The sequence below is a fragment of the Drosophila elegans genome, unplaced genomic scaffold (genome assembly GCF_018152505.1).
Source record: "Drosophila elegans isolate 14027-0461.03 unplaced genomic scaffold, ASM1815250v1 contig_149, whole genome shotgun sequence".
Taxonomy (NCBI): domain Eukaryota; kingdom Metazoa; phylum Arthropoda; class Insecta; order Diptera; family Drosophilidae; genus Drosophila; species Drosophila elegans.
The window spans coordinates 4,318,304-4,331,761 of NW_024545513.1; the positions used below are offsets into that span (position 1 = coordinate 4,318,304).

A 13,458-nucleotide genomic window follows, 5' to 3' on the forward strand; every position below is an offset into this window, starting at 1 on the left:
AATATTTGCTTAGCTTCAGCTTAGTAATTTTGAAATAAGGAAATAAACCGTTGCCCTTTAAAACCAATAGGTTCATGTTAAAATGATATATAACGTTTCATTAATATCCTATATTTATATTCAACAATACCAAACTTACACATTTTATGACAAAATTTTTTAGTTTTTATCCTTAAGAAATTGTACCCCCATTCGAACAGTGCACTTTCAAGAAGAGAGTGGGAGAAGTCTTTGAAATTATCGGGTAATTTGTTGTTATTTCTTGGTAATATCAATTTGGCGAATGCAAAAATCGTGAAATTCGCAGGCGACCACGCCCCCTCGCTTGTCGTTGATTAGGGCGTGTGATTTATGAAGGCGTCGCACTGAATCGCGATGAATCGGCATCCGAAACGAAGTTGGAATGATAATGTTGCGTGTGGAACCAGTTTGGAAGAAGCTTATAAATGCGACAAGTTCGTTGGGATCGTTGTGGGCACGTGTGTGCGATCACCACCTTCCATCCCTCTAATATTTTACCCCCTTTTTTCGATTTTTCTGCTCGCGCAAAAATGCATTGCCAAAACGGAAATGCATTCTATTTTTGCGGCCACCGCCGAACTCATCAACTGCATCATTATGATCGATATGATCATCATCAAATAGCAAAAACGATTCATTCACATTCATTCAAGTTAGCAACAACACAGAAAATTCAGCGCGCCAAAGTTGAATGAATTCCACAAAAGATATGTGTGTGTATATATACGTGTATATATATATATAGATATATACGAAAGATCCCAGAGAAAGGAACAAGGCAAGGAAACGAGACATTAAAAACGATTATGGTATATAGGGGAGCCAACTGAAGCGGATCATTAAGGGAAGACCACAGCGAACCGAACAATGGGGGAAACTTCAAAAGAAACTTTGCACAGATCTCAACAAACTTGGGATACACTTAGTTTTTGACAATGTTTTCTTAAAGAAAGTTTTATTATTTGAACTTTAAGCCTATGCTTTACTTCGTTGTTTAAATAAAATATTCTAGATTTATATTTTGTCATATAGTTTCTGTTAAACTTAAACAATTTATTCTCCAGTATTTATTATTCAATAATTTCGTGCCTCGTAAAATAGTCAATAAGTAGTTTCGGATGTGAAGGCCCTTGAAAAGTGTCACATGTCCTGTCGCCCAAGAAAGGGTATGCCAACAAAAGGGGACCAAAGCGAAGAATGCCAATATCATTTTGCGCATGGCAACAGCTGAAAACCTAAACTTAAACCGACGATGACGACGCATTCGGCGCATGCGTGTGTGCTGCGCAGATACAGATACACTTTCGGACACATCTGTCGGATACACAGATAGCTGAAGTTTGGCACAAAAAGTTTTCCGAAATCAAATAGAAATCCGAAAAGCAGAGTGGAAATTATCCCAAGAGGCCAGAAATGCGGCGCACAAAATACACGAATCGAAACGAGTTTTCCTAATGGGTTTAATGGCTCCGGCGGGGTTACAAGTGAGGTTACAAACTTTTCTCCTCAGCCCCCGGTTTTTGTGTTTTGGTTTTTGGTTTTTAGGTTTTAAGTATTGGGTTCAGACGGAGCCTCGACTTTCGGAAAGACAGAATGACAGAACGACAGAAAGACAGATACACGTGTGTGCGCCACCGCCTCTTGTAATAACCAATGTTTCAGCGGACCGGAAATGTTAATGCGGCCTTAATGTATTGTATAATTGCGGTCAGGCCATAAAAATGACTAGAAATCCATAGAAAATTAAGTGATTCGCATTCAATTACGTGCCCCGAGCGCTAACATCTAGAACTTTTTGCCATTTCGTATTGTGGCCACATAAACGTAAATTAGATTGATGTAAGGCAGTGCCAAAAAAAAAAACAGGAAGACTTATCAACCTGGGACGTGCCTTGGGGTTTAGTTTTCGTTTTCGTTTCGGGAATTGAGGATTGGGCTCTAATCAAAAGTGCTTTAAATTTATGGAAGAAGGAAGAAGATCGCGGCGATGGAGCGTGATGTGATGTGTTTTTATGGCTGACTGCCGATAACCAAGCCCCTTGCTTTCCACTAAGTTATTTCAAATTGAACGAACAATGTAGTACGTCAAACATTTTAGGCCTCTGGGAAGACTTTCAAGTAATCACATGCGATTGGAAACACGGTGTGGGACTGGCTCACTCGAAAATCGATAAACAAATCAGTTCCGATGACGACATTGAGCACATGGCGTATGCGCAATGTGTGATATCAACTTAGACAAATTTCAGTTTTTTTTGTCGCTTATGTGTATATGCTTACGGATTGTCAGTGGTTAAAGAATTTTTTTCGCCATAATTTTAATTAAAATATGACACAGGTTGCCATAAAGCATATAGTAATATAAAAACTATATTTAAGACAACTTGACAATGTGCACTTTTAAGGTTCCTAATTTGGTAAGGTGTTGTTTTCCTCTTAAGCCCGTGATAAACATTTTTTTATAAAATCTGATATACCCGTTTGCTAGAAAAATGACCGCAAAATATTATGACTTCCTTTGGTGAATTACAATCTTAAGTGGAATCGATAGGCTTATCAGCAAAAGAGTCACCCTAAACAATTCAAAGTAATTTCTATACAACTCTACAAGATTACTTACAAATTATATTTTTCACTTTAATTGTGAAATGTTATGTTTGACAAATAAATAATGGGTATTTTGGGATATACAGGCTGGGTGTTCGGCTTGATGTCTATATAAGACACTTGTGCGCTTTCTTCTAAAACTTTTTCATACATCATTCAGCAATTGTTATTAATTGAAAACATTATGGAATTTGCTGTTTACTCAAATACTAAAACGCAACCAAACAAATCAACTAATTTCGGTGAACCAAATTTTCTTATTTCTTGATTTATTTTCCTTGGACTTATATTTATTTATTTGCTGGTTTTTTGGTGCTCTCGAAATTAAAATTGGAGGGATGAGTTCATTTAAGATGAGAGTCCGCGTGCTTGCTGTCACAATTCTGCGATTCTGACACTTTTCTGACATCTCAAAATGAACAAGAGCAACAACAACTCATAGGCAACTACAATCCAAGTATCGTAATAATATTGTGAACCAAAAAATCGTGACACTTGTCAAAACAAATCATCTTCATTAAACGCTGTCTCTATTTGAGACTCTGTAAATAACATGAATACGGATTTCCATCCACACTTAAAATAAGAGCGATGGGTGCAATTCAATCAAAGAATTTTTCATGGACTTGCAGATTGAAAATTATTTTTTTTTTATTTTTAGTTGGTGTATCTAATTTCTAAGACTTTTTTAAACTTTCTTGTAGAAGTTTGTGCTTGAAATCCCTTTCCAATTTCTTTCTTTTTTTTAGTCTTACCTAATTTGCTTTGATCTCAATTGCCTTTTTCTTAGTGGCTATTTTTACGTTTGCCTGGTTTCATTTGGTTATAGTTATTTGTTTAAGAATACCTAGAATTTCAAGCAGATTTTTCCGTTAATTTCCCTAGTTTCCGCCCCTCAAAACGCTATATTTAAGCTTTTATTTTTCACTACAGTAACGGGCCAGAGAACAAGTGGCTCAACAGATTTCTATCTATTGAGGATGACCCATATTTTTATATTTCTCTAGTTTATCACAATTTGCAATTGCTTTCGACGTCCATGGTCTTCTCTTCCTCTTACTCGCAATTTCACGGCCCACACAAACGCGGTAGAAAGAGACGGGAATAGTTACACGGCAAGAAAATGTTTGTCTTCTCTCAATTAAAAAAAAAATCAGAGATAAAATACAAATTTTTTATTTAAGCAAATGGGCTTTTGAAAAATATATACACCTGCAATCTAAAATGTTGTGTTGTCAATTATTTAAAATACATCGATAAAATAGTTTAAGTTTATTGTATTTATCAACATTCATATTTTCCATTATATATATAATTCAAATCAACTCAACGTTTTTTTTATGTGCACAGCTTTTGTTTTGGTCGGTCGTTGAGAAATTACTTTTGACAAAATGTTTTCGCATTTTGTTTTGGTATGTTTTGCATTTTTCTTGCGAGGCGAAAACGCGCCAGATTCTCGCCTTCATTCATACAGAGAAGCGCCGCGAGAAAAATAAAAATAAAATATTTATGGTAATTATTATTATTAATATAATATAGAATCGGCTGACGTATGATACATATTATTGTTATCGCTGTCATTGCTCTTCGGGGGATATTATTATTTTCATTTTAAGCACACGCACACAAAATGCAGAGCGCAAACCTCGATGATTTATTTCGCCAAGAGCCAGCCAAGTAATCAAAGTAATACAAATGGGTGCACAGCACACAATTTATAAAAATAAACAAACCAAACCAAACCAAACGAGACAAAATAATGCGAAAACACAAACAGTAAACACCATTCTCCCCCCAAAAAAGAGGCAAAATAAATAAATAAAAAGTCGAAATACTAGCAAAATCTTGAGTGAACAAGGGCACGACAGCTAGAGAAATGATGGCAAATTTTGATTTTGATGCATGTTGCCAGCTGTGCCTGCACAAGAAAATCGGTGGAAAATAGACCAAAACATTGATGAAAACTTAAGTAAGTAGTGTTGCAAACAAATTAGAACGGATCCCAATGGAAAGTGGAGTCATCCAACAGAAAGGGGCTAAAATAATGCCATTTGGCGTAGTATTTCTTCAACAATTTGTTTCCATTGTGCAATTTTTTATGCATTGCTGAATCAATTTAATATTTTACTCGGTTGATCTAGAACAGAATTTTAGAGTTGTTTACCATAAAATGAGGCCCGAACTCATGTTGACGAAAATCTTTAAAAAACACCAAATAATTTTCGCAGTGCCCCAAAAGACTTGCAAGTGGCCAAAAGACATTTTGACCAAGAAATAAGAAATAAACGACGGAATGGAGAAACGAAGAAAACCGAAATGATCGCCTGACTGGCCCCAAACCTCCATTTGCATGCACGTACTTATTTATTTAATTTTAAATAGAAAGTAACCTCAATTGCACTTGTAAAAAACATAAGTAAATAGCGCTGTCGAATACATAACAAAAGAGAAGTCAGGTAAACACCACCGATTTTTGTAGACGCTGTGGCAGTGAAAGGCCCCTTCGGCCTACAAATCAAATGCTCAATAAGACGGAAAAAACGGGAAAAAGCACACAGAGGGAAAAAGTGAATTGCATGATGAGAATGTGAGTAATAATTGATATATTTAAGAAGATATTTCAAAGTAAAAAAAACAAAGTACACATTATTTTCAAATAAGGTAGAAAGGCTTGATTATTCGGTTTATTATTATTCAGTTTTAATATAAAATATATTTACAAACATGGTTATCATTTCGATGAAAGATATGAAGGAAATAAACTATGAGTAATTAACCCAAAAAAAGAGTTTCAAGAATTAAACATGGTATTAACATGAGTTTGGGTTTTAAATTGTAATTTATGACTAATAAATAATATATGTAATTATGAAGATAAGTCAGACATGTATATACATAACGATCCTCAAGTGAAACTAAAGCCATATACACTAATTTTCATTATTATACTTTATTAATTCTGAATGTTTTGCAGTTTCTGTGATTTTTTTTCGGTTTTGTCACGCTTGTCATACGAGTGAATGTGCAAATCAACAAGTTGGCGACGAACAAAATAAAAATGATAGGGACATTGAATGCAGCGGAGAAGCAATGAAATGAGAAATTGGGAAATTTATGTACAAATTTGCTGAGAAAACTTGTTTGGAATGCGATCAGAAATCGGGCATATAGATGGGGCGGTGATAGATCTCACAATAATTTTATAGAGAGGAAATCACCGCATCACACAACCCACTCGTTGTTCTAAATAAAGACCAACAATTGAATAGATTTTATCTATAAATTGTTCTACATACACCAACACATGTGCGTGTTGGCATTATATATCCACACATAAGTCAGTTTCAACACTAGGAACACTTAATAAGTTAATCGGGGTCTCTGGGGCTATTAAGTTAAGTTAAGTTAACTATTAGTTCTGATATTTAACTTATTTTTACATAATATTTCCACTATAATTTAAGCAACATTTTCTGACCCTTTGATACGTCAGCATTAATCACTCATCATCTCCGTTCTATATACATATTTTTAAAGTTTAAACATTTCCTGCGTAAATCACCCCTTAAAAGTAAAACTATAAAAAACCATTTCTTCGTGCGATTTCTTTATTATACGATTTCTTAATAAAATGCTGAAATCGCTGTTCGCCTCTCACCGCGCAACAAATAAATTCATTCATATACATAAATAAAAAGATGTGTTTATATGTAAATCAGGTGCGTAGTCCCAGGGGGTTAGATATCAGCAGTATGTTTTCTACCGCAAACTGTTTTATATTGTTTATGTTTAAATATAAATATACAGAATTTGGGCAATAAAACTGACACAATGTTGATTAACTTTTGATTTAGGATGTGTTTGCCTACATATTTACTGATAGAATCAATAAATAATTAACTTTTTGTGTTTAAAATATGGTTTATCCTTTAAACTTTAATGCTAGCCAATTTAAATTAAACGATTTTAAAATATATTTTTTATTTAAGGCTTTAAGAATATAAAATATTGCAATTTAAAGTTTTCGTCACAATTTAGGCATTTGAAATCACTGGTTGCTGGCAACATGTTGCAGGTAAGAGTAAAAGTGCTGTTGCTTCTGTCAATTGACTTTGTTTCTCGACATCATCCTCTTTCGTTTCGTTCACTTTGAAAACTATGAAAAATTACACACCATAATTGATTCCACTGGAAGAAACCCTTAGAAATTAAAAAAATAATACTCAAAACTTTGTTTACGACATGCAGCATAAATTTGTTATGAACAAAATTGAAAGAATAAATATTTTACTTAATACAATTTTTTTTTGAGTTAAGTTCGATTAAACATTAAATCGCAAGAGAACAACCTTTTTGCAAGTCTAATTTGAACACACATTTTTTCCAGTGTCGCCGACATAAGTATGCCTTTCCATTTTGCTGCCGCTGTTGCGTTGTTCAAAGTGTTAACAACTCCTATTGGCCTATTGCTTTGCAGGCATGGTCAGGGGGTAGGGTGTTGATGGTGCTCACTGCCGGGCCCCTTGACAAATGTCTGTGTCTAAATCCCATTTGGTTTGCATCACCTGACAACGACAACAAGTGGCAGAGGCTCGAGCCTCGCAGCTCGTGTTTTCTTTGGCGAATCGGTCACAGTTAATTAGGAAATCTGGCTTGCATAACGGCCAAAACAAACAGCCAACCAAAAAGTCGATTTTAAGCCGGTTAATCGAAAGTTTTTCCCACCAAAAACTTTTCCTAAGGTCGGGTTAATATCTGGTTACAAAAAAATTATAAAATATAAAAGTTGAAAAATTTGCAAGCCACTTTCTGATTGTTTCCTCAAGATCAAAAACTTGATATCTTAACTAAAGTACTGGTAATATAAAAAAAGGAAATTGAGTAATTTTACACACAAATATTTGATAAGCCATAAATACTTGTAAAATACTTTGTTTATGCCATTTCTTAGTGTCGAAATGCCTGACAAGCACCGCCGACTCGTGTTAAATAAATTCTGCAGTCTTAATTAAAACACCTGAATATAAATATATCTGGTAAATCGAAGACAGCTTGTACGATCATTAATCATATTAATTATGATGGATGGGAATTTCATAATATTGGTCGGTGTCTGGTGGGTCAGCGATTTCAAAATCGGTTCCAAACACATTTTGATTCATATTTTGGATTGTCGCACGTATCGGAAAGAGCAAGAAATAAACGACGACGGAAAAGAAACCGGCAAGAGAAAAATAAACAGCTAAGCACAACAAGGCAAAGTGAAAACGAAGCTGTTAAATAAGAAGTTCGAACCGAAAAAAAGTATATAAAAAACCAGCGAGGCGAAAACTTTCGCTTTGGCTTTGGCTTTGGACTTGGCCATCATCAGAAAGTAAAAAAAGAAACTGGAAATGGAAATGGAAGACTGACTCCCGGGGTCTGGGTCTCTTCGACGACCTTTTCTTATGTCACGTCTTCTCTGGTCTTCAAAAACACAAAAGACAATTTCTTTGACTTTTCACTTTTGACCATATGCAAATTCAGTGCGGCTATATGGGCCGGATTATGTCACGACCCTTGAACTCAAAAATCTCAATAATTCCACACGTAGACGGCATGCTGGATTCGTGATCTCGAATCGAAACGCAAATTAGCACAAGAGTTCAAATAAAATAAACAAACAGTGGCGCGAAAGGAAGACACACACACTCAACAGAACCCTAATCATAATCAAAATCATATGATGACCAATTGCCGAAATCTGAAATCCGAAATTCTGTCCAGCAGGTTGTGTAATAAAAGTGTATGTCAAAAATAACAGGAAGACACCAGCTGACACCATTTAATAGATTAATCAACATAAATTATTGTATAACAAATTTGAGCAGATTAAGTGTTTGTCACGCGTAGATCGAAAATACACATTCTGAATCAGCTTGCTATAAATCTAAGGTAAAGATAAACTATTAACTAAAATTAAGAGCAAAAGTTTTCCAAAACAGAATAGCTTGGAGCTTTGAAATAATGATTAAGCACTCTGGAGTATTAATTCATTTGAAGCATCATTGGGATAACTCTATTTTGTAGCAACAACTTAATTTATTATAGCGATTTTCTTAGAACTTAAGTATTCTTTAGAGCTTTTGGTATATTTAATTCAAAGCAAATAGACTCTAAATTTTTCTTAACTGATTCTCCTTTTATTGCTGACTTTTGAAGACATATTTCGCATTTAAAAACTGGAACTAGCCTTATCGGATGCTTTAATCGTGAAATGATTGATTTGAACTTGGGGCTGGCTTTCAATCGCCACCTCTGGCAATAAAAATAATATAAACAATAACACATGACGCTGCGGCGAGATTTCATCATAAGAGACTCTTGTCGAGAAATCTGCAACAAATTTGCTAGGGTCTCAAAATATTTCTATAAAAAACACAAAGTTTTTATAGCCATATTAACTGCAAATTGTTGTTATGCGCAGTGCTGTTTAATGCATGCCAAATGGAAATAGGAATGGAATGCCACGGAAAAAGCTAAAAAAAAAATATGACAAAAAATTAAACAACAACCAAGAAGGAGAGAAAATAAATAATACGAGGCTCGCTGATAAGAACTAATTGCGCGTGAAATTTGCGCCAGATGTTCCAGTAATCTAAGCAAAATGTTAACACCCAATACAGCGCCACACACCTTTGCTTAAACTTCTTCAAAGAGATAAAAAAAACATTGAACTTGAACTCGGTACCCCGCAAAAATGCTTCCTACTAAAATGACCACGCAAAAATGAAAGATTGGAGTGTTTTCATAATACCCACAAAAACAATAAACATAAGGAATATCATAATGGAACCATAACTATTTCGAAATAGCTATTTTTATTAATTTCATTAAGTTGAGTTTTAATTTGAAGTTTTTTTTAATTAAAAATGAGAATAAAATAGAAGCAAATCGAGGAACTTCACAAAGCTAGTCAGAACATTTTTTCCTGCCAACTTGATGAATGGATTTTCCTGCATTATCTGGCCGACTAATTCGAAAGTTTTCAGCCAATTTCCCGCCACTGATTAATTTGGCCAATTGCAGTTCGTATGTCTGCTAATTTATTGAAATTCATTTACTGCCTACACGTAAAAATAAATGAACTCAATTTGCAGAAAAAGCCAGGCGGCATTAACAAGAGCAAGGCGAAATAAACACACACAAGAAAAACCCGAAAATAGCTGGGAAAAAATCAAATAAAATAAAAAAATCAAAAAACAAAGTGCAAAAATAAGGCAGAGTAAGAGGAAAATGTTAACTATATACACTGGTATATGTGTATACTATATAGATCTTCGATTGCAGATGGCCGAGGGCGGACCTTTCTCAACCGAAAAGAAAGTAAGCAACTTAAAAGACTTTTTTTTTATACTCAGCTCAACTCCATGCAAATTAGTTTGTCGAATGAAAGTTGCTCGCGGGCTTTGGGATTGGGAGATTATTATGTAAACATCGGGTTTTATTTACTTTTTTTGCACAAAGTAAATACCCGCAAAGAAACTCAACCAAATCAAATCAAGAGTGACACGAAAAACTTGATTGCGATTGCTTCCTACTCGAGGGGCGATATCGTTCGAGCTCGAGTTCCCATCGAACCTTGTACGTCGTAATTTCTATCCAGTAACTCAACTCTCTGATTAATTGCAATTGAAGTTCTTATCGCTTTGGAGGCACTCGTTGAATTTCGTGTGGTAGGTCGGGGCCTACTATACACTATACTGTACATAAATATATGACATAGTGGTAGCGACGTTTCCCGTGGGTTCCCATGCGGCCCCATAGTTGGGCTATAAATAAATTCCACTCCAACAATATAAAACTGAGATCGTTTTGGGAGGCACGTTGTACGGGGTGTACGTTCGTCGTGGAGTGTGGGAAAAACCCGCAGCTGTTTCTTCTTCAAACACTTTAATACAAATATGATTAACAATTATGCGAGAATCGAGACCATTTTTGGGAAATGCCAAAGCTGCTCCATTTCACAGCGCAAAAGTGGAATAGGTTGAGTTCCAAAAATCCAAATTCTCTTGTCAACGTCTGTCTACTTCACTTGAGGCTAATTGATCCATCAAGTGGGAAAAACTTTGCTGTTACATGCTCACAATTTTCGGCTCTGAGAACGTTTCCTTGATTTTACCGCCCTTTTAAACTGTCAGGGACTTTTACCCAGGCACATCTTGATAAATCGCTTAAATGTCATTTAATGCCGGCGTGCAATTTGATTAATGACAACGGGTCATAAACCGTAAAGATAGCGTAATTGATTGGGTATCACTTAAAGCTAACAATGCCTAAAGCCGATCAATCAGTCGCTATAAGCAAGTTTTTAGAAAACACAGAAGGACATCCCCAAATAAAAAACTACGTTAAAAAAACTTAAGCACTAAGTCTGTAAAGCTTAATAAAATTATAAAATATATTTAAACATTATTTCGAGTTCGTAAGCAAAGATAAAAAAAAAGATTTGTTTATAAAGATAATATAATTATTGTATTATACTAATAAATAATACAAAACTAATTTCAAAGTTGTTGATGCAGACCATGAGCTCTAGTTTGCAAATTTCTTAACAAATGCTGCTTTAGAAAACTGAACCAAAGATGTTATGCATTTTTAATATGACAGGTCATTTTCGTATTAAATGATATTAAATAAATAAGGCAGTCTTTTATAACTCCTTTTTTTGTAAAAACTAGTTTGCAAAATTCCATACAAAACTTGGTAAGTAAATTGTTTTGAGTATCCAGTGCCTTTTTTTTAGTAACTTAATCCTTTCAGGGAGTCATTTTCAGCAGCTCCCTTAATTCGTGAAACATCTTGACGGTTTTCATCGTTTTCTGGCTTAGTCAGCGGTCGGCTTTTAATAATGACTCAGGTGAAAATTCACACCTGGCATTCGGGACTTACTTTTGCACTTGGACAGGCCACTGGCCACCTGAAGAAATCCGTATACGGCGATTACGACGCACGGCAGTGCCACCACGCCAAAGGACACGTAATCCATGTGCTCAAAGTAGTTCGTTATTTGCTCCATTTTTAATCACAATTTTATGTATTAAATTTCAATATGTGAAACACTCGAAATGCACTCAAACAAAAATCAAACAAAATTCCGAAGTTCGGGTTTAAATATTTTGAAACTTTTCTCTTGCGCAGCCGCAACTTAATATTTACTTCCTGTTTTCGTTTCGAGTTAAGCTGTTTATATTATTTTTCTCAATTTTTTTGTTTACACTTTTCTTGTAGTTTTTATGTGACTTTTAGTTATTTTCTTTTTAGTTATTTATTTTTTGCACAAATCGTTGCGGCGGCTCCTTTTGGGGAACTAACTGAATGTCCTGCGCTGTCTGCTCCTTTGCCTTTGTTGTTGTTTTTTTTCGCTCTTGTTGTGTTTGCTGTTGTTGTTGCTGCCTTTGAGTTGTTAGTAATTGTTGTTGCACAAATAACGCCATTGTTTTGCACTGCAAATCTGGCGTAATTGATTTGCATCGGTGGCCAGAAACGCAAGAACGCCTCGGTACTCTCTCGAAGGGAAAAGGAAAAGCCCAGTTAAACGGTTGAAAATCCAAAAAACTCAAATCAGCGAATTGCCAAAAAAAAAACACTCGCGGGAAACGCGCGTCGTGGGAAAATATTTTGTTTAATTTATTTTTTATCTTTTTTCTTGTCGTCGGAGCGCGCAGTAAATTCGCTGCGTGTGCGGCGACGGCGAATCGTCGAATGAAAATGAATGAAACGAAACCCAAGCGAACAACGTCGACGTCGCCGCGAAAAGAGAGCAGAGTGCCAGAGCTCTCTTTCTCTCTCTCTTTCTCTAAGGCACTGCAAGAAATGAGGCAGTGCTTACTTATTAACGAGTTTTGCTATACATATCCTAATCTTTTAATTAAGAGTTCCAGACAATGCTTAAATAATCACTTTTTTTTACAAATAAAATGGATTTACACATTTTCTAATAATAAAGTGTTGAAAATATGAAACTTCTGCAGAGTTGGTTTTGTAACGCTCACGCTCCTCTGTATAGCTGCATTTTTGCTATTTGAATTTATGCTAAGCGCATAATTTATTCTGCTCAGTGTAGAAAGAGTAGCAATCTATCTTTTCCGCTCTCACGAATATAAAGCACGCGTTCGCGATCGCACAGTGGGGTTCAAAAATTGACTTACCCAATTTATGTACAATTTATCATGCGTAATTTTTCAGAAACATATTTGTTCCTTGTTTTAAATAATCGAGTAAAAGCAAACTCAGTTTATTATCAACCAAAATAGATTCAGAAAAATCTTTAAGTTTTTGAGTAATATTAAAAATTCTTTGTAAACCGAATTTTGGGCACTGTTCAATTTATAAAAACGTGAAAGAATTTTATTTTTCTGTAAACCATCCTAAATTTGCCTTTATTAAAACCATAGTTTTGGTGTCTTTAATTTTTGTTTTGATTGTTTTATACGAAATAGGTAATCTCGATGCCCAAGACGACTTGAAGTGATTAATTAAATTTTGTATACATATTTAAAATAAATGCTGAAGAAATAATTTACAAAATTACTTTCGGGAATGTAAAGGGGTTTGTGGGTTCGTGGCTATACGTATATTATACGTATATTGAATGCCCCGAAAAAAACACGTACGTAGAACATGCGCTATTTGAGTGGTGTTACTGCACGTACTTATATTCACATCTGCACATACCCCACGCAACTGTATTCCAACCCCCGAAAATTGACCCCTAACCACATTCAAACTTTCCACAACCTGCGTCAGTGAATTGTTATTGACGTTATTAGAACGCCCTAAAACGAAGCC

The 13,458-nt window shown here is 35.1% G+C and overlaps 1 protein-coding gene across 4 annotated transcripts in view; it reads right to left on the bottom strand.

Moving 5' to 3' along the window:
* LOC108136242 overlaps positions 1-13,458 on the bottom strand; it is a 36,772-nt gene that overhangs the window by 14,314 nt on the left and 9,000 nt on the right. Inside the window, exon 1 of one of the 4 annotated variants that reach the window (XM_017257279.2) lies at positions 11,560-12,376. The exons of the other annotated variants lie outside the window; for them this stretch is intronic. Within the exon in view, the coding sequence (XP_017112768.1) occupies positions 11,560-11,686 (127 nt within the window). The 5' untranslated portion in view covers positions 11,687-12,376. Of the gene's footprint in view, positions 1-11,559; positions 12,377-13,458 lie in introns of those variants that run through there. 4 annotated transcript variants of the gene reach the window in all.